Source organism: Salvelinus namaycush, chromosome 25 (genome assembly GCF_016432855.1).
Source record: "Salvelinus namaycush isolate Seneca chromosome 25, SaNama_1.0, whole genome shotgun sequence".
Classification (NCBI taxonomy): domain Eukaryota; kingdom Metazoa; phylum Chordata; class Actinopteri; order Salmoniformes; family Salmonidae; genus Salvelinus; species Salvelinus namaycush.
This window is the reverse complement of record NC_052331.1, coordinates 12,233,260-12,254,887: the sequence shown is the minus strand read 5'-3', so window position 1 is coordinate 12,254,887 and position 21,628 is coordinate 12,233,260. Positions and strand designations below refer to the sequence as shown.

The 21,628-nt window shown below is 47.1% G+C and overlaps 1 protein-coding gene across 1 annotated transcript in view; it reads left to right on the top strand.

Annotated features, from left to right (window-relative positions):
* LOC120020256 (GREB1-like protein) overlaps positions 1-21,093 on the top strand; it is a 46,413-nt gene extending 25,320 nt beyond the window's left edge. The window contains exons 13-33 of the mRNA XM_038963803.1: positions 2,504-2,803; positions 3,033-3,161; positions 3,663-3,797; positions 3,974-4,171; positions 4,356-4,536; positions 4,809-5,001; positions 5,712-5,845; positions 10,146-10,488; positions 11,115-11,230; positions 11,355-11,599; positions 11,776-12,338; positions 12,642-12,744; positions 12,898-13,053; positions 13,246-13,385; positions 13,749-13,910; positions 14,327-14,531; positions 15,722-15,887; positions 16,338-16,707; positions 16,956-17,156; positions 17,787-17,925; positions 18,211-21,093. Of these exons, the coding sequence (XP_038819731.1) occupies positions 2,504-2,803; positions 3,033-3,161; positions 3,663-3,797; positions 3,974-4,171; positions 4,356-4,536; positions 4,809-5,001; positions 5,712-5,845; positions 10,146-10,488; positions 11,115-11,230; positions 11,355-11,599; positions 11,776-12,338; positions 12,642-12,744; positions 12,898-13,053; positions 13,246-13,385; positions 13,749-13,910; positions 14,327-14,531; positions 15,722-15,887; positions 16,338-16,707; positions 16,956-17,156; positions 17,787-17,925; positions 18,211-18,374 (4,343 nt within the window). The 3' untranslated portion in view covers positions 18,375-21,093. The remainder of the gene's footprint in view (positions 1-2,503; positions 2,804-3,032; positions 3,162-3,662; positions 3,798-3,973; positions 4,172-4,355; positions 4,537-4,808; positions 5,002-5,711; positions 5,846-10,145; positions 10,489-11,114; positions 11,231-11,354; positions 11,600-11,775; positions 12,339-12,641; positions 12,745-12,897; positions 13,054-13,245; positions 13,386-13,748; positions 13,911-14,326; positions 14,532-15,721; positions 15,888-16,337; positions 16,708-16,955; positions 17,157-17,786; positions 17,926-18,210) is intronic.
* Positions 21,094-21,628: the final 535 nt, after the last annotated feature.

Sequence of the window (21,628 nt, the reverse complement as noted above, 5' to 3'; positions counted from 1 at the left end):
AGTCTATCCTTCTGATTCCTGCTTACAAGCAAAAACTCAAACAGGAAGTACCAGTGACGCGCTCAATACGGAAAGTGGTCCGATGAAGCGGATGCTAAGCTACAGGACTGTTTCGCTAGCACAGACTGGAATATGTTCCAGGATTCATCCGATGGCATTGAGGAGTTTACCACATCAGTCACCGGCTTCATTAATAAGTGCATCTACGACATTGTCCCCACAATGACCATACGTACTTATCCCAACCAGAAGCCATGGATTACAGGCAACATCCACACTGAGCTAAAGGTTAGAGCTGCTGCTTTCAAGGAGCAGGACACTAATCCGGACACTTATGAGAAATCCCGCTATGCCCTCCAACAAAACAGGCACAGCGTCATTACAGGACTAAGATCGAATCCTACTACACTGGCTCTGACGCTCGTCGGATGTGGCAGGGCTTGTAAACTATCACGGAATAAAAAGGAAAATCCAGCCAAGAGCTGCCCAGTGACGCGAGTCTACTAGACAAACTAAATACCTTCTATTCTCGATTCGAGGCTAGCAACACTTAACCATGCGTGAGAGCACCAGCTGTTCCGGACAATTATATGATCACACTCCCCGTAGCCAATGTGAGTAAGAACTTTAAACAGGTTAACATTCACAAGGCCGCAGGGCCAGATGGATTAGCAGGAAGCATACTCAGAGCATGCGCTGACCAGCTGGCAAGTGTCTTCACTGACATTTTCAACCTCTCTCTGACCCAGTCTGTAATACCTACATATTTCCAGCTAATCACCATAGTCGTTGTGCCTAAGTACACCAAGGTAACCTGAGTACAGCCCCGTAGCACTCACATCTGTAGCCATGAAATGCTTTGAAATGCTGGTCATGGCTCACATCAACAACATCATCCCAGAAACCCTGGACCCACTCTAATTTCCATACCGCCCCAACAGATCTACAGATGATGCAATCTCTATTGCACTCCACAATGCCTTTTCTCACCTGGACAAAAGGAACCCCTACGTGAGAATGACGTTCATTGACTACAGCTCAGCGTTCAACACCATAGTGCCCTCTAAGCACATCACTAAGCTAAGGACCCTGGGATTGAACACATCCCTCTTCAACTGGGTCCTGGACTTCCTGATGGTCCACCCCCAGGTGGTAAAGGGTAGGCAACAAGACATCTGCTACGCTGACCCTCAAGAAGGAGGCCGAGTGCGTGGCTGTGCACGAATCCAACACCATCAAGTTTGCCTACGACACAACGGTGGTAGGCCTGATTACCAACGACGATGAGACAGCCATAGGGAGGAGGCCAGGATAACAACCTCTCCCTCAATGTTGGCAAGACAAAGGAGTTTTTCAACAGGAAACGGTGGGCCGCACACGCCCCCATTCACATCGACGGGGCTGTTGTAAAGCGGGTCGAGAGCTTCAAGTTCCTCAGTGTCCACATCACTAAGGACCTATCATGGTAAAAAAAAACTCCATAAGACAGTCATGAAGAGGGCACGACAACACCTCTCCCCCCTCAGGAGGTTGAAAAGATTTAGCATGGGCCCTCAGATCCTCAAAAAGTTATACAGCTGCACCATTGAAAGCATCTTGACTGGTATGGCAACCTCTCGGCATCTGACTGCAAGTTCACACAGAGGGTAGTGTGTACGGCCCAGTGCATCACTGGGACCAAACTCCCTGCCATCCAGGACCTCTAAACCAGGTAGTGTCAGAGGAAAGGCCCTAAAAATTGTCAAAGACTCCAGCCACCCAAGTCATAGACTGTTCTCTTTGCTCCCGCATGGCAAGTGGTACCAGAGTGCCAAGACTGTGACCAAAAGGCTCCTTAACAGCTACTACCCCCAAGCTATAAGACTGCTGAACAGTTAATCAAATGGCTAACCGGACAATTTACCTTGACCCCCTTTGTTATTTATTTCTTTATCTTAATTGTTTTGCACTGGCTCTATGCACACTCACTAGACTCTACCCACACACTCACACATACTACACTGACACTCCAACACACACACACACACACACACACACACACACACACACACACACACACACACACACACACACACACACACACACACACACACACACACACACACACTACATACGCTCACAAACACAAAACACACACACACACATGCATGTTGACACCACACCACACACCACACACTGATTGCCTAGTCACTTTTACCCTTACCCACAGGTACATAAAATACTGTATTAACTCTATTACCTCGTACCAAAACACATTGACTCAATACTGGTACTCCTTGTATATATCCTTGTTATTGTTTTTATTGTGTTACTATTTCCTTTTTTATTTAGCAAATATTTGTCTTAATTTTTAACTCTGCACTGTTGAGAAATTAGATTTGATTGTCTTGTTCACATTCTAAAAACATAACAGCATCATCGACGGCAAAACACAGCAAGTAGACATGGGAAACTGTATTTCTTTCCTCACTTCACCTCTCCTCTCCTTCCCTCCCCACTCCAGGTTCGGAGCAGATCCCTCTGAGGGAGGAGTTTGAGCACATCGTGCTGAAGGCCATGTTAGTTTGTCCTGGAGGTCCCTCCATCTCTCCGACCCAGCTGCCCTGGCTGGCCCGCCTGGAGGCCAGTGTCTCTGGGGGCAGTGTCCAGGTCCTGGTCACCTACAACTCCCTGGGAGAAGGCATCTCTGAGTCCCTGCGCTCGCTTTGTGACGGTCCGCCCTACCAGCAGTGCCTGCCCACCTACGTGGTTATTGTATGTACCTCCAAGATGAGCGGCAACGAGTTCTGTGTGCTCGCGCTGGGTGAGTGTTCCTCCATACAGCCTGTACACTACGACACTTAGATGTGGTGTGTCTGTATTTTTATAGCATACTAAAGGAAGTAATTACAGTAGGTGAGCCTTGCCTGAGACCTTAAGACTTGCGTAAGCTCCCAGAGCTAATGCCTAGGCTTTAGCTCTGCGGGCTAGCACAGTCTTACGGCGCAAAGGAGACTCTGGCTCGTTCATACTTGTCTGTATGGGTCTTACAGGGAAGTACCAGGCACGAGCGCTAGCCGAGGGAATGCTCACCACCAATGAGTTCCTGAAGGAGATCAGCTACGAGCTCATAACAGGGAAAGTCAGTGTCCTGGCATCACACTTCAAAACCACCTCACTCGGTGAGTATACTAGATGCCTTGGGACACGACATCAATGGAAAACACTCAAAGGTCATTTCTAAGGAGGAAAAGTAATGATTTAGGTAGCCCAATCAATCAATCAATCAATCAATCAAACATGAGCTGTGTTACAAAGACATCAAGGACAATGGCACATATTTACCTTCCTAAATGCCGACTGGCCCATTCCAGCTAGGCAGTCACAGGACTGAAACGAGACACTGTGCCACAAACAGACAGACATCAATATTTGATGAGTAGATTATGTTTCTGTAGCTGCTGTGTCTGTCTCAGTGTGTCAGTGTGTCAGTGTGTCAGTGTGTGAGTGTGAGTGTGAGTGTGTGTGTGTGTGTGTGTGTGTGTGTGTGTGTGTGTGTGTGTGTGTGTGTGTGTGTGTGTGTGTGTGTGTGTGTGTGTGTGTGTGTGTGTGTGTGTGTGTGTGTGTCTCTGTCTCTGTCTCTGTCTCTGACTGGTGGTGGCCTGCTATGTTGTTGTTTCCAGGGGACAACCTGGACAAGCAGCTGGTGCGTATCCAGCGGCGACGGAAGGGCCAGGTCATCCAGCCCTTCCAGGGCGATGTCACTGACCACATCCACTCCCAGGAAGCAGCCACCATGGTGCCACCCTCTGAGTCAGGTGAGGCACGGCCTCTGTCTGGCACCTCTTCTGACCCTTCCTCCTCTTTCTGCTGGAGACTCTGACGCTATGAAGCTTCTAGATGGATAGATATGATAAGAAGCTACAGTATATACTATATACTTGGCTCTAAGTTTCCAGTATGATGACATGTGTGTCCCCCCTCACCCCTCCAGAGCTGCTGAGTGAGATGTTTCAGATCCACCCTCCCCAGCTCAATGTAGCCAGGAGCCTGCTCTCCCAGGTGTGCTCCATAGCAGACTCAGGCAGCCAGAGTCTGGACCTGGGACGCTTTTGCAAGGTAGACTTCCTGGTTCTGGTTCCTCCGTCCCACATCCTGGTGAACCAGACTGCTCAACGCATCCGACAATCAGGTACTCATGATTAGGATCGGAAGGCAGCACTAGGCAATACTACAATGGGTGAATAAAAATAATTTCTAGTTGGTTGTCTACAAGAGGTCCATGTCAAGACTATCTCTACCTGTTTTTATTTTACAAGATTTCTTAGTTACGTGCGTTGGACTTTTTGTCATCTCTTTCTGCCCATCTCTAAAAGGAGTGCTAGTAGACCTGGGTATAGAGGATGCGTCCTCAGCCCACCAGAGGTCCGACAAGTATGTGGTGCGTCTAGACGGAGACGTCCACGGCAAGATGGAGGCCTTCATGAGGAAGGTCAAACAGAACCCCTACACCCTGTTTGTCCTCATCCACGACAACTCCCACGTGGACCTGACCAGGTATCACACACACACGCATGTCGAACACACACACACATTTGAGTATTCAAATTGTGCCGCTGACACTTGGTTCTGACAGATGTAGTAACTGAAAACATTGGTTAGAAGGTCTGTCCTCGGCATCACAGTGTACTGAATAAGAACAGAACAGCCCAAGCCAAGACAGAACAAGACAGAGAAGAGCAGAGGCTTCTTTTTAGTCATACATATAGAACAGGACAGAACAAGTTTCCCCAAAGGAAACCTCTTTTTTGTTTCCTCTCTCTGTGTAGTGCCCTGTCTGGTTCGGTGTGCCACGGGGAGCTTCAGGGTCTGGCTGACAGGGTGGTAAACTGCCAGGAGGTTCTGGAGGCTATGAATCTGCTGGTGCTGCAGGTCAGCTGCTTCCCATTCACCCTGCAGACACGACAGTCCCGCATCAGCATCCACAATGAGGTGCACTGGCCAGCCAACACTGACAGCTTGGTGAGTGGCCCTGCGTTAGTGGTTCATCTCTGCCACCTGGTGGCAGCTATATGGAGTTACATGTACATTATTTGAGTAGTTCTAACAGACACTTGTCAATAGCAATTTACAATCAGTCCGTCAGTCAGTACACTCAACTAAGGAAGCAAAACAACCACATATAACAATCACCTTCTAAGTTAAACCTTCTAAATGACCTCTATGTGAGAGCCACCATTCTGCCATATCTGCACACCCCAGTAGGAGCAGTCCTCAATATAAATGAATGGAATTCTACAGTATTTCAATTAAATGTTTCAAGGACAAAATTACATGTTATTATTATTTGTTGTTGTAGTGGGGACAGTAACATTAGTAATCTTTAAAAATGGAAAATGTAAGGAAAATGTAGGGGAAAAAATGTATAATTTTTTTTCATTTTTTATTTGTATGTTTAGCTCACATAATCATTTAAAAGTGTGCATTAAGGTGTCTGTAATATAATAAACGTGGGAAAAACAGATGTAGACATTAATAAATGCATTTCTATAGCTTTTTTACAATTTTGGGGGAGTGCCAAGATGGAGGCATGTTGGCTTCAACACAGCTCCCCCCTATTGGTGTCTAGTGTATATATACATTATTGGTCAGACATGTAGATGTAACTAATAGACAGAGAGATTAGTCAATTTGCTCAGACAGCAGCTGATGTTCCTGTGTTCCACCCATAGGGGGAGCTGTCTCCTAAGGAGCTAGTGTACTTTGGCCTGAGGGACTACAGCAGCTCTCTGCAGTGGGGGGTGGCCAGTCCCATCCTGCGCTGTGACGACGCCTTCGAGAAGATGATCAACACACTGCTGGAGAGGTCAGTCAGTCACTCGGGGTCCGGGTTTAGGGGTCATAAAATCTCTAAGGGTGTTTTAACATATGGTTCTCTTCAGTGGAGGCTGGTGGGAGGAGCTAGTTGAGGACGGGCTCATTGTAATTGCTGGAATGGAACAAATGGAACGGAGTCGATGGTTTCCGTATGTTTTATGTGTTTGATAACATCCATTCCAGCCATTATAATGAGCCCGTCCTCCTATAGCCCCTCCCACCAGCCTCCACTGGTCCTCTTTAAAAGAACCGATCTCAGTCCTCTTAAAAAAAGCTAAAGAACTCAGTTCTCTTTGTATTCACACTACTCTTGCCTTTGAATGAGGGCACCCGGACATTTTGCCGGTTCACTTATTTTGTGGTTCGAGTCCTCTTTGCGTTCATATTGCTATGTTCTGAAAGGAACCAAGATATTTTTACAAACATTCACTCAATGCACTTTTTTTCCCGTGAACTGCACATCATCTTCTCTCTTTTGTGACACCAATGTCAGGGGTTATGGCAGGGGAAACATTGTTCCAATAGTCTAGTGTGTGGTGCGGGAATAATGTCAAGGGAACCTGGGGAGTGTTGTGTTCACATTGCCCTCAAAAAGGGAACCAGACTGCGAACCTAAATCGAGATGGTCTCAGTTCGGTTTGCTTCAGGGGCTCTTTGTTTTATTATTATATATATTTTGTAATTTATACCTCCTTTTTTACTTCCAAATTTTGTGATTACAATCTTGTCTCATTGGTGCAACTCTCCAATGTGCTCGGGAGAGGCGAAGGTCGAGTCATGCGTCCTCCGAAACATGACCCGCCTGTTATTATCTGTATGTGAATAACTCACATCGGAGAGTTTGGTAAACTGCTAGCATAATCCTTTCCTCAGGTATAACATGTTACAGGTCACGACATCCTAATCAGACACTCATAATGCACCTGTTTATATAACCTAGATAGGTGCCCCACTAGCGCCATCTCTGGGTTGGCATTATGCCCATTATCTTAACATCTTCCTTTCCATTTTGATACCTCAGTGAAAATACCTATTTACATTATCAACACCTATTTTATTTGTATAAGATAAAAAAATTAATTGTCCATCTCTTAAGGGACATGGTCCCCATACCGCCGGGGCGGTCTTATGTTATCCCTTGTCCTAGTGTGTCGCACTGGTAGCATATTGGCACCTCGGATGTTGGGCACCTCTGGGATCCTCAGGTCTTCTCGTGGCACCTCTGGGATGTTGGGCACCTCTGGGATCCTCAGGTCCTCTCCTGGCACCTCTGGGATGTTGGGCACCTCTGGGATCCTCAGGTCCTCTCCTGGCACCTCTGGGATGTTGGGCACCTCTGGGAGCCTCATGTCCTCTCCTGGCACCCCGAATGTTGGGCACCTCTGGGATCCTCAGGTTCTCTCCTGGCACCTCGGACGTTGGGCACCTCTGGGAGCCTCCGGTCTTCTCCTGGCACCTCGGACGTTGGGCACCTCTGGGATCCTCAGGTCCTCTCCTGGCACCTCGGATTTTGGGCACCTCTGGGATCCTCAGGTCTTCTCCTGGCACCTCTGGGACGTTGGGCACCTCTGGGATCCTCAGGTCCTCTCCTGGCACCTCTGGGACGTTGGGCACCTCTGGGATCCTCAGGTCCTCTCCTGGCACCTCGGATGTTGGGCACCTCTGGGAGCCTCAGGTCTTCTCCTGGCACCTCGGATGTTGGGCACCTCTGGGAGCCTCAGGGCCTCTCCTGGCACCTCAGATTTTGGGCACCTCTGGGATCCTCAGGTCCTCTCCTGGCACCTCTGCGATGTTGGGCACCTCTGGGATCCTCAGGTCCTCTCCTGGCACCTCGGATGTTGGGCACCTCTGGGAGCCTCAGGGCCTCTCCTTCCTCTTCCACATTCTCCTGAAATTGTGGAGGCACGGTCTGCAGAGATAACTGCCCTGGTGGGGTCTTCCGCGTCTCCTCATTATGTGTCCTGCCCACACCATGCAGAGGATATTCCCAGTCTCCCCTTGTGGCCCTCCTGTGCCCTATGCTCTCCTGAACTGGGTGTATGTCCTTCCGGTTCCTTCGATACTTTCGGCCCTTTACTTCCACTTCATATGACCTTGCGCTGATGTGCCCTGTGCATGTGCCAATACTCCATGTGGCATCCCTGGGGTGAGGTGACAGGAGCACTCTGACAGCTTGGCCTTGTTTTATTACAGGCAAATTTTTTGCATGCTGGTCATATTAATGTTTTGACTTGTCCTGACGTGCACGTTTGTGTGCCTGAACATCCCCAATGACCTTTGGTGCGAGGAGCTTGGGAGTTGTTGGCAACAGAGAGCGGGTGCGTATAGACATTAAGCTCTGTACAGGACTGCTGCCGAAGTTCCATCATGTGACCTCCTCACCCTACCACAGTCAGAGTAATGGTAAGGCGGAGTCAGCAGTGAAAATAGCAAAGACTCTCGTCACAAAGGCTATGCAGGAAGGTACAGATGTGTGGCAAGCCATTTAGGCTGTGGAGAAATACTCCCACAGAGAGATCCCACATCTGCAAGCAAAGAAAAGTCTTGACTCGTGAACTGTGGCCCATTATCCGTAACTACACCACTGTCAGGTATGCCATATCTGCTAAACTGCTGCTTACAACAGTCAATGATGCAAGCGGCTGTTGTGTCAATCAATTTCTCCACCTCCCAAAAATCTGAATAGTAGTCCACTACAGTTAGAAAAAGAACGTGAACAGATCCATTCCCACTTTCGACTAAGGACGTGCTGGTACGTCATGTGGGTGCAGCGTTTCCTTTTGCTGCTTAGGTAGATTAGCATTACATATGCTGCACACAGCCACAAAATGTTACATTTCTTGGGTCATGTTGGGCCAGAATACTGAGTCTCTGGCTTTCCTGAGACTGGCTTCGACCCCTGAGTGCTCTGCATGGATACGAGAGAGAATCATCGGGCGTAGAGTTCAAGGCACTACCACCCTGTCTCCTTTGTAGATGACCTCTTCCTTCATTGTGAGTTCGTCTCTGCCCAGTAGTCCCTCACCAGGATGGGCGGACTCTTTCTTGTGTCCAGCCAGCCTCTTAGGATCTTCCCGTGTGTCACGTGTGCTCCTTCTCCAGCCTCTAGGTCGCCAGGCTGCTCGTTAGGGCGCACACCTGTCACCAGCGTTAGGCGCATAATGGACTCACCTGGACTCCATCACCTCCTTGACTACCTGCCCTTTATATGTCACTCCCTTTGGTTTCTTCCCCAGTCGTCATTGTTCCTGTTTCATGTCGGTGCGCTGTTTGTGTTTTGTGTTCATTGTTTATTTTATTTATTCAAACATTCACTCCCTGAACTTGCTTCCCGACTCCCAGCGCACATCGTTACACCGTGTCTGCGTGGCGATGTTTTGATCAGTAGCATGGTTCACATCTTCAAACTCAGTAGCATGGTTCTGGTCTCCGATTGGAGGCGTGGGTTCAAATCCCAGTTCTGACACCATGTTATTATCTGTATGCGAATAACTCACATCGGAGAGTTTGGTAAACTGCTAGCATAATCCTTTCCTTACAAGTTACAGGTCTGTTTATATATCCTAGATAGGTGCCCCACTAGCGCCATCTCTGGGTTGGCATTATGCCCATTATCTTAACACTTCCAAACCGCGCTTCTTAACCCCCCTTCGCTTAACCCAGAAGCCAGCTGCACCAATGTGTAGGAGGAAACACCGCTCAACTGACGACCGAAGTCACCCTGCAGGCGCCCGGTCCACAAGGAGTCGCTAGAGCGCGATGAGCCAAGTAAAGTCCCCCCGGCCAAAACCTCCCCTAACCCAGAAGACGCTGGGCCAATTGTGCGCCGCCCTATGGGACTCCCGGTCACAGCCGGTAGTGACGCCGCAACACTGCAATGCAGTGCCTTAGACCGCTGCACCACTCGGGAGGCCTCTTTTGAAGGGTCTGAGTTCCTTTGGAGTGTTCAAGCTGTACAAAAAGTAAAGCGAACCACGCGTTCACAAAAATTGTCTGAAAGGGACCAAGTTTGAGAACACCATAAGGATGTTTAGGGACAAGTTTAAAGCTGATAGGCAATGTCTCTCTTCCTCTCTCTCACACACTCGCTGTAATAAAAGTCAAAAATATATATATATATATATATATATATACACATCTTTCATTTTTATTTTATTTCTTACATATCAACAATTTTTAAAAGTTCAAGATCATCAAAAAGCCCCCAAAAAGCTGCTCAACCAGTTCACCTGGACACCAAACCTGCCTTGACACAACTAACACCACCACCTCTCCTCTCCTGTTTGCAGACACCCCCACCTGCACAGCATGGTGATCAGGAGCTACCTGTTGATCCAGCAGTACACTGAAGCCATGATGGCTCTGACCTCCTCACCTTCACTACGGGATCACATCACCCCTGAGACCCTGGCCATGGTGGAGGATCTGATCAGTGCCCCGGGCCGGGAGGGGACCAAGGGCCAGGGCCACATGCTGCTGGTCCGGGTGCCCTCTCTGCAGCTGGCCATGCTGGCCCGGGAGCGCCTGGAGGACGTCAGGGACAAGCTGGGTCTTCAATTCTGCTTCGCTGTGCTGCTGGGTAGCCCTGCCGCCGAGCTCAGCCTTCCACGACACTTCGCTAACCGACTCAGGGTGAGACGTGAGGTCACGGAGGGCAGGGTGGCCAATTTGGATTAGCCTATTCTTACATCTTAAAGGCCCAGTGGAGTCAAAAATGCGATTTCCAGTGTTTTATAATATATTTCCACACTATGAGGTTGGAATAATACTGTGAAATTGTGAAAATTATGATAATGTCCTTTTAGTGAAAGAGCTGTTTGACTAGACTGCCTGAAATTTCAGCCAGTTTTGGTGGGTTGGAGTTTTAGCCTGCCTGGTGACATCAGTTAGTTAATAGCACAATAAGAAAGAAAATTCCAAACCTCTCTGCCAATATCAGCTAGTTTTCAGTTTTCCCCTCCCCACTCCAAGACAGTCCTAGCAAAATTATTGCTTGAGAAATTGCTCTTTCCCAAGAAGCTATATATAATTTTTTGGGGACCATTTTAATTGAAAACAATCACAATTAAACAAGTACTTAATTGTTACCCAGAAATGATTTGATATTGAGATGACCTTGAACACCACCTCTCTCTGTGAAAGAAGTGGTTTGATGAAGATGTCTTCATATCAAGGACTTTCATCAGACTGAGACATAATAACTTGGTTTTAATTTGGCTTCGAAACATTTCTAATTGTGTGTTGTGTTGTTTCGGCAGGCCTGGCGGGGCTGTGAAATTGAAGACTGGGTCCCTCACACCTATGAGGATCTGGAGGGTCTTCCCTGCATTGTCATCCTCACTGGAAAAGACCCTCTAGGAGAAACCTTTCCAAGGTAGTACTGACATGACAGCATCTACATCTACCTAGCCATAGAAGGTGCATCCTCTATTGGATTGACTTTGTAGAATCGATTAAAATCCCCCACCTCACCTTTATACTGGATCTTTCCCCCTTAGGTCCCTGAAGTACTGTGACCTGCGTCTGATCGACTCCAGCTACCTGACGCGTACGTCCCTGGAGCAGGAGGTGGGTCTGGCCTGCTCTTACGTGTCCTTGAGGGTGGTAAATGAGCCCTGCAGGTTCATGGCCCCCATGGACCCAGAGACAGACAAGACCAGTGGCGCTCAGGACCCAGACCTAGAGCTGCACATGGACCTGGAGAGGCCCCAAAGCAATGGCAGCGCTGCTACCAGAGGCCCCGGTAAGTCGCTGGACAAAAGAGACCCAACATGTTTAGGAAATGGGGATGAGATGATTGTTCTAAGGGTTTAGGATACTGTGTAGTGATGGTGTTACAGTTGTGTTTATGAAATAATTTTCAAATACTGTTCTATGAGTCTGAACTCTCTCTCTCACCGTCCCATGCCTCTCTGGCAGAGAACAAGGTCAGCTCCTCTGACATCCCTGACTCCTCCCAGAAGCCCTCCACCTCCTCCTGCCCCCCCGGAGGCAAGGCGGGCAGCATCATGATGGAAGACGGGACGGGCACGACCTCATCATCCCCCCGCCGGGTCAAACAGGAGTGTGACTCCCTGGGCGGTGCCACCTCCCGCCCCTCCAACGCCCCTCCCTCTTTCTGCTCCTCCTCCTCCTCTTCCTCCTCCCCCTCCTCCTCTTCGACCCAGCACCCCAGCCAGTCTACGCAATGCGGCTGGGGCAGCAAGTCGCCTCGGGTCTCCGCCCGGACTGTCATCCTGTCGCGCGCGGCCTACAACCTCCTGGCTGGAGAATCAGGGAGCCAGCTGAGCTCCTTCTCCCTGCTGCCTCACGCTGATGTGGGCTGGAGCAGCCCGCTGAGGCCCCTCTTCACCCCTAACTTACAAGGGTCAGAGCAGAGCCTCTTCTACAGACAGTGGACCGTAGCCAGGCAACATCATGCCGACCACGAGGCCCCCCCAGGGCCACACCCACGACGCCTGCTGCTCAGCGGGCCCCCACAGGTTAGAGACCATACAGATATTAATATATCACCTCTTGTCTATATCAATGACAGCTTCTCTCCTGTACAAGTCATGCATCGTGTTCTAGAGCTGCATGCTGATATTCATTTTCCTCACTTATCCCTCTTCAACCAAGAGAATATCAACCTAGTTGTATGGAGTCCTAAGAGGCGAATGTGTAGAATGACGGTATTCGAATGGATACCGCAAATTGAGTGGCAATGGCTGCATGCAATGAGTGTCAGTGGTAAAAACCAGTTAGGTTGTAATCGGTTGAACAACTCTGTTTTGTCTCTCTGATAGGTGGGGAAGACGGGTGCCTACCTGCAGTTTCTACGCATCCTCTTTCGTATGTTGATTAGACTGCTTGAGGTGGATGTGTATGATGAAGAGGAGCTGGAGGAAGGTGAGGAGAGCAGGATCCCCTAGTTAATCTTTTCTTTGTCTGTCTGTTCATCTCTCTCTCTCTCTCTTCCTCTTTCTCTCTCATTTTCTCTCATACTGTCTTAGTCTAGAAACTGAGGCTGATGTCAATGTATGTTGTATCGTTCTCTTCTAGCGATGACGGATATGTCCGAGGCCACACCCCCAGCCAGCACCCAGTGGCCAGACATTGAGGAGATCCGTAAACTGCCCTTCGACCTCTTCCCCAGAGACCCTAAGTTCAGGAGGGCCAGCGCTGTTTACACTGACAAGATGCCAAAGGGCTTGAAAGGTCAGCAGAAATACACTCGTATTCCCATCCCTGTCATTGTAGGAGGAAGCTGCCCTTGTTTCACTGATTCAGGGTCAGATATTGCTGCGCCTTCTACCTCGACTTCTACCTCAGGCATCACTGTCTACGTATATTGTGTATGCAGCTTTGTCCCATAGCATGTGGGTATAACTGTAATGTTTGTCCACGCAGATCCTAAACTGGAAGGAGAAAACAAAATGCCTGTGAAGAGGGAAACGGTGTCGATACGGCTGAGTATGTTCGCAGCCCACAATGCATTTCACCATTGTGATCAGTGTCACCATTACTGTGAAGCCAGCCCAGCCACACAGGTGAGTGCACAGGGAGGGAAAAGAGCCATGTACAGTATTTAGATATTAATAAATGGCTCTGGGAAGGAAAGGGTAGCTAGTTTGTCATTGTGAAGAGATAATTTGTCTCAAGGGAGAACTTGATTTATTGGCTTAACTAACAGATCACCTGTGTCGCCTATTGCTGCGTTGTTTGGTCTCAAGCCCCTTTCACCCCCCTTTCTAAATCTATCGAAAAACTACTGTCCAACTTGTAGAACGACTGGTGTGCTGAGACGTGTGCTGACTGGTGCAGCTCTGTCTGTACTGGAAGTGTACATGTGTGTAATAATGTGTGTTATGCGTGTGTAATGTATGCGCAACAATGTGTGTGGTTGTGTTCAGCTGTCGGAGTGCACCTTCCACGCCTTCACGTTCTGCTCGTCCATGCTGGGAGAGGAGGTGCAGCTCCACTTCATCATCCCCAAGGCCAAGGAGCAGCACTTTGTCTTCAGCCAGCAGGGCAGTCACCTGGAGAGCATGAGGCTGCCCCTCATCTCTGCTAAGGTAAAGGGTGATGGGGGAAATCAGTGGGGATTGGGGAAAGCTTTGAGACTGCCCTCGAGTTCTAAGAATGTTGTGCCCAAGATGAATGTTATCAATAGTGACAAGGAATGTTCTCATCCTTCAGCTTCTGTAATCAGTAGTGCATTCTATGTGCTTAAATGAAATTGTGCCATAAGCAACACAGGCACGCACACACATCGTCATGTTACAAGGAGTTGCCACATTTCACACACAGCGCGAACTATGCACCTATGTGTTTCTCGTTCACTCACTTTAGTTGTTTGATGCTACTGCGGCCCTGGGCCCTAGCCTAGTGGAACCAGCCTGATCTCGCCTCGTCTGCTTGATCAGGCTACCTGCACCGTAGCCTGCTGCACTATGCATCTTTAACTACAGCTCTCCTTCTCCCATCCCAGGACCTCAGTCTGTTGAAAAGCCCCATCTTCACCCCGACCACGGGGCGCCAGGAGCACGGCCTTCTCAACATCTTCCACGCCATGGAAGGCACCGCCCACCTCCACATCCTGGTGGTCAAGCAGTACGAGATGCACCACTACAGGAAATACTGGCCCAACCACATCCTGCTGGTGCTTCCCGCCATGTTCAACAGTGCAGGAGTTGGTGAGTGTTTGGGCCCCTGGGTAAAGTTTCCCCTAGGTACATATCTAGGATCAGCTTCTCCTCCCTCAATCCTAACTGTAACCATTAGTGGGGAAAATACGAAACTGACCCAAAATCAGCGTCTAGGGGAAACTTTGCCCTACTCCGAGTGTCTGGCAATCAGTCATTTAGATAGGTTAACTCATTTTATTGGTTTATTATCCTCAACCCCGCTTGGAGAGTAGCAGTACTACAGGTTTTCCCAGCATAGTGCTCAGTAAGGTGTTTCCCTGCTGAGCGGTAGCATTGAGACCCATAGTAATTTGTGATAAAACACTCAACAAAGAAACCATAGAGTTGCCTTGCGATGTATAAACTATATTTAGGCATTTGTTTATTTATACACGAATGTATTTTACATTCTTAGTTTGCCCAGTAGCTTATCTCTCTCTGATGATAATGACGCATCTACAGCAGTCTGTGTGAAATTCAAGAGATATACTGTGTCTATATTGCCATCTGTTGAGTAAAGCATGTTTGGACACATAACTATAGTAGGTACTTGAGATTTGAATATGGCAGGAACCAAAAGGGAAGGGCCTGGCCATTGAGAACACCAGCAGGCCAGTAGTGTGATATATGGATGCAGCATTTAGGTGTGTAGTCTTTATGGATGGATCAATAGTGTTGCAGTACTACAAGCACATGCCAGGTGCAGTAATAGGGGCATTGGGTAAAGGCTGAAAGGACATGACAATTTCGCAGGTGAGAGAACCAACAAAGTAATAATTGGAATTCAGGTCAAAGTTCAGACTGTCATGTGAGTTGGAGCTTTAGAGTTGGAGGTGAAACTCTGTGGTAGAGTTCTTTGGGTCGGTGGTTGGCTAATGTTTTTCTACTGTGACCAAACAAGCTGTAACTATGGCCCACATAAAGCTGTTGGAATTGACCTTGGTCATAACTAGACACCAGACTTTTTCCTGGTCAGGTCATGTGGCCAGGCAAATAAATGAAATATCAGTGGGTCTCCACCAGCATATGTACTGTATCATTATGGTTATTATGGGGCTGCATCCCATTAGGGAACTAGTGTGTCCCAAATGGCACCCTATTCTCTGTATAGTGCACTACTTTTGACCAGAGCAACCACTGTCTGGGATGCAACCACTGTCAGTAACATAGCAGTAACATTACTGTTGTTTCTGTCCCAGGGGCGGCTCGGTTCATGATCAAGGAGCTGTCGTACCACAATCTGGAGCTGGAGAGGAACCGTCTGGAGGAGCAGGGGGTCAAGAGACAGGACGTCTGGCCCTTTATAGTCATGATGGATGACTCCTGTGTGCTCTGGAACTCACACCATCCCCAGGACAGCAGCAGGTATGGGTTACAACAGACCCAGCAAACCAAAATGGGTTCTGTGAACATTCTCAGAACATTTATTAGGTTGCCCCAAAAGTTCTAATAACCCCAAAATTGTCCAGTTGTGCTGATTAATATATAATGTTTATATAAAACATTCACCTGATGTTGCAAGAATGTTCCCAGAACATATTTTTTAAAATATATATATTTCAATGTTTTGGGGATGTTATCAACCTAATGTAAGATAAAACCCTAACTAGAACTTAATGGGAATGTTATCTAATGTCCTGGGAATGTTCCCGGTTTGCTGGGGAAACTCACACAAAAACACCCCAGAACAGTCCGATTATTGGTACATGGCTATCTATCAGCAATGAATTCTCAGAAAGAACCGTAATATAGCTGGACTCCTCTATCAACAACAATACTAATATCTGTCTCCCCGCTCTTCCCTGTCTCCCTCAGTGATATGGCAGACACCGGGCCCAGTCTGACCAACGTGTCTTTAAAGACGGTGCTGCAGCACATGGAGGCCACTCCTAAGATCTCCCTGTATGCCGTGTGCGGGGCCCGCAAGTGGAGCAGTGCCCTGGCCCGCCGCCTGCCAGCCCTGCCCTTCTCCCGATGCCACCTTCACGACTTTGTCATGCTCAACGTTGAGCTGACGCAGAACGTGCAGTACGACCTCAACAGGTACAGTTGTGAGGAGGTGGACTTCAACCTGAGAGCCAACAGCAGTGGTCTGCTGCTCTGTCGCTTCAACCACTTCAGCTTGATGAAGAAACAAATTCTCTTTGGAGGACACAAGGACTTCCTGGTCAAACCCAAACTCATCGTGAGTGTCCTGCTTCTCTTTTTTCTATCTCACCTCCTGGTCTGAGAGATATATTGTGTGTGTGTGTGTGTGTGTGTGTGTGTGTGTGTGTGTGTGTGTGTGTGTGTGTGTGTGTGTGTGTGTGTGTGTGTGTGTGTGTGTGTGTGTGTGTGTGTGTGTGTGTGTGTGTGTGTGTGTGTGTGTGCGAGTATGTGTGTGTAGTCTGAAACACAGTCAGTCATCCTAACGCCTACCCTGCTCCCCTCTAGGTGATGGAGAACCCAACCCCCATCAGCCCACCCCAGTACATCTGTGCCCCAGACAGTGAACACACCCTCCTGGCCGCCCCGGCTCAGTTCCTCCTGGAGAAGTTTCTCCAGAGCTGCAGCCACAGACTGTTCCCCAAGGCAGTACAGAACAGTAGCAACCCCGTGCTGTCCATAGACAGCTACCTCAACATAGGCCCTGAGGTAAGATCCAACCCCTAGACAGCTACCACAATATAGGTAATTAGGTAAGATCCAACCCCTAGACAGCTACCTCAATATAGGTAATTAGGCAAGATCCAACCCCTAGACAGCTACCTCAATATAGGTAATTAGGTAAGATCCAACCCCTAGACAACTACCACAATATAGGTAATTAGGTAAGATCCAACCCCTAGACAGCTACCTCAATATAGGTAATTAGGTAAGATCCAACCCCTAGACAGCTACCTCAATGTAGGCCATGAGGTAAGATCCAACCCCTAGACAGCTACTGTACGTCAACATAAGCCCTGAGGTAAGATCCAACCCATAGACAGCTGATGTACCTCAACACAGGCCATGAAGTATGCAGCAACTCAGTGCTGTCCATAGACAGCTACCTCAACATAGGCTTACCATGAGGTTCGAGCTGAGCTAGCCTGGTGGAGAGAATGTGAAAATCTTGAGATTCATGTGTCCAACTCATGCATTGATTTTCTGCTAAATAGATGAATGTAAAAAAAAATCAGCCCAGCGCAGGTTTATCGTGAGAACAGATCCCACAAACTGTTTCCATGATTAAAAGTCCCGACTGAGATGGTGGAGACGTGACTGTGCTTTCTGCATCCCCAGGTGTCAGTGTGCTACGTCAGCTCCAGACCACACTCCACTAACCTGGACCACCAGGGTCTGGTCTTCAGCGGCCTGCTGCTCTACCTGTGTGACTCCTTTGTCGTCTCTGGCCTCCTCAAAAAGTTCAGCTTCCTCAAAGGTAACTGATGCTACTTCAATGTTGTTGTTTTTTAGCCCTTATGTGATGTTAAGTGTAACCTCATCCCGAGTTGCGAAACCAAAATAAATATTGGTAGGTTAAGTCAATGTAATGTATGTGAAGCCAAGGGTTATTCATCTCCAATTAAATTCACTTCATTGATGTCACTTTTCTGATTTGTTCTATGTAGCAGTAAATGCATATATAGTAAGAAAACCATAGCACCTTTCTGATTGGTTACCTGACCTATGGCCTCTGACCCCTCACCCCTGACCCTGTCCATAGGTGCCACGTTGTGTGTGATCTGCCAGGACCGTAACTCTCTGCGTCAGACCATTGTACGGCTGGAGCTGGAGGACAAGTGGCAGTTTCGTCTGCGGGATGAGTTCCAGACAGCCAACTGCAGCGAAGACCGGCCCCTCTACTTTCTCACAGGACGCCATGTTTGACCCTGAGACTGCTGCCAGACCTGTCCAAATGGCCCTCCTGTCCCATCCACCCTAACCAGACAGAAGGATACACACTAACTAACCACTGATCTCAGACCAGTTAACAATCACAACAATTCCCTGTCTGTTAGGGGGATACAACCACTGTTTTCAGATCTGTTTAGCCGACCTCCTGTCACACAGACCCTGATCATGCAGGAGTATAACATCTGTTCTCAGACCAGTTAACAATCACAATGATGTCAGGAGATCAGAGAGGAGTATTGGGGCACATCAAGGCCAAAGAGCCCAAGAAATGGACATGTGGCCGTCATCAATGTGGATGTGATGCCTTCTCCTCCTACAGTATAAGCTCCTCCACAACGCTACGCTATGTTTGGAACAGAAGTGGTTGGACAGTGAGTTTTAACTCAGACTTGTGTTGGGGTCTGTCCCTAATCTGAGCCTGATTCAAATTCAAAGACTTTACTGTGCAAAAATCGGCATTATCAGTGAACTTCTGTATATGTTGACGTATTTCTTGCTGCAAAAAGGGACTCTCGTCATCGATAATGGGACTTATTCAAAGATTGTAAACGTGGTGACTGTGGCGAACACAGCTCTTGTTTTGGATGTCCCGTCACGGACATACACTTTATCTCAGGGTTTTGAAGTGAGAGGCAACAACGAGTTGCCCGTCGCTAAAGGAAAACTACTGCTTTTCTCTCTCGCCTTCAGTGTCAAGTGTTGTTACTTGTTACCCATTGTAATGTTGTTGATACCCCTGATATGAGCCACAAAAGACATCCACATCTGCACCTTGCCCTTAGCCTCCTCTACTCTCCTCTCCTCTCGCTAAAATCCTACTCCGTTGTTAGATTACTAGTGTAAATATTATAGATTCTGGAGTGTATTAGAATTCTATCATCAAGGTCTAGTATATCCATTTCTATGCTGATCAGTCAGGGGAAAAGCGTCTAGTTGATATCTAAGCCACTGGGTAGTGTACCGTCCTGTCCACTTACATTTGACTGGCAAGCCACCGCAAGGGACCCTGTTGCTCTTGTGCCTTCATATTGCAACATGTTGTCCCTAACTGAACTGTTCCTATGACATTGTCTTTTTGATCATCTAACTGAGCCAATCAAATGGAGCGAGGGAGAGCAGGAAGAGACCTGTTGGTCCAATCAGTTAGCTCTAAAGGCCTGATGCTCAGATACAAAGTAGAATTCTATTTCATGTTATGCGGATGATGCATATATCCCAGTAGCTCCCACTACTAGATGAGGATGCTATAAAAAGAGCAAACCTTCACTGGCACCTCTATCTATCTTGCTATTGACTGTGCCTGTGGTCTTGTTTATGATTGTAATATTACTCAGTGATCTGTTCTCTGTGCCTGATAGTATAGATGGCTTAGGCCTCCCCCATATACCTTAATGCAGTCAAATGACTTACAGTTACAGGGTTTTCACATGAAACTATGGATAATCAGAGAATGGGTGTGGACTGCTGTCATCATCAGATGAATACTGTAGGTCAATTCATCTACCTGAAAGCAGGTAGGAATGTTTTTTATATGTTACTGCACAGGGTCATCCAAAGAATATGCCTTATTAAGTGATGTTGTTACATAGATCACTCATTTGCAGTCAAGGGTAATATTGTAATAAGTCTTACAATGGAGAGGCCAATCCAATTGAATAAATTGTGAAGAAACATCTGTCCAGTTGAGGTTAAGAGGTTAAGTTGGATTTGAGGACAACTGTCTGTTGTTAAAAGCTTTGTTTACATTATTAATATATTCAATCAACCCCGTTACGACTCGCGGAGGGTTTCTGACCATTTTTTTTTGTATTGTGTCACTTTTAGCAGTTATGTTTTGGTGTCATGATGATGGCTTTCTGTCTGCATTTTGTGTTTGCCAGCCAAGGTGCAAAGAATCTACCTAAGATTTAATCGTCTTACTGTGTTCGTTTCCCTGGCTTTTCTCATGTCAGATTATTCTCATTTCTTTTTCATGAAAATCATGTCCTTTACATGAGAGATTCTTATTTATTTGAACAAGCATTTTGGACTGATAATCATATTGAAGTGTAATAATATTGATTGCATGCTGACTGAGCGAGCTAAAATCAAGATCCTCTTCTGAAAACCATTGACGAAGGCTTTGCACAAGACCAAGAGCTCTTGAGTCTTATCTACTGAATGTTGAGGGGTAGGAAATGTGAACTTGCACTATACAACTTGCCAGCAGCAACAACCAAAAAAGTATTGATCATTGTCATCAAAACTGTACGGGGTAAATGATGAACAAAGACACCGAGAAAATATTGATGACACTATCAGTAAAGACAGACAGTGTTGATTGATTAATCGGATTGATTGATGATCAGACCCTTCGATATTGATCATACCCTTTTGACCCATAGAATGTGTCTTGTTTGTAGATAATTAGATGAACACATACAGTAACTTATGCAATTTGCTTCTCACAATCTTCACTGAAGTATTATCTGTTGTGGGTATTTAAGTGTCTTGCTAAAGATTTGGCGACCCAACTGATGGTAGGCTTGACCACAGAGTCATCTACCTCATGTTGACCATTGCGGTTGTTCAGTATGTGGGCTGTGAACATTTGACTTTGGAAAACATGCTTTTGTTGTTGGAATTTCTGAATGTAATAAAGTGACATTACAATAAACTAGGGAGTTGTGACGATGTTTCGTTTTATATGTTGAACTGTGCTCACATTAAACAAATTCAATGAAAGGGTACTACAAAAGGTGGATCCATTTGTTTGTTATATTGCTAGATAAAAAGTACAAGTTTACTTCTTCTCTCTTGCGTAGCATTTTTGTTTTTAAAGTAATCACCTGAGGCTACGTTTTCGAATAATCTGTTCCTTACAAAAGGCTTGTAGTTGGTAACACAGTTTTTTTGTTGTCAATCTATTCCATAACCTTTTTCAACCGTTTACAATGACCCTCTAGTGGTATTCAAAGTTTGAGAGTTGTATTTTAATTCCTAATTCTATGGTCAACCCATGTACTGTACTACGCTATTTATAAGCCATGGGAGGTAGTATTGGGACATGGGTGTTTGATTCACCTCCAACCCCAGTGTGGTGTAACACCAGGTTATATGTCATACCCCGTCTACACAGTAAATGTAACTTCTATGGAAATGTAACACTATTTTGGGGTGTATATGCTCCCACCCCCATTTTGTGTTAAAACTACTCTGGTCATGGTGTTGATATTTTTGGACTTAAA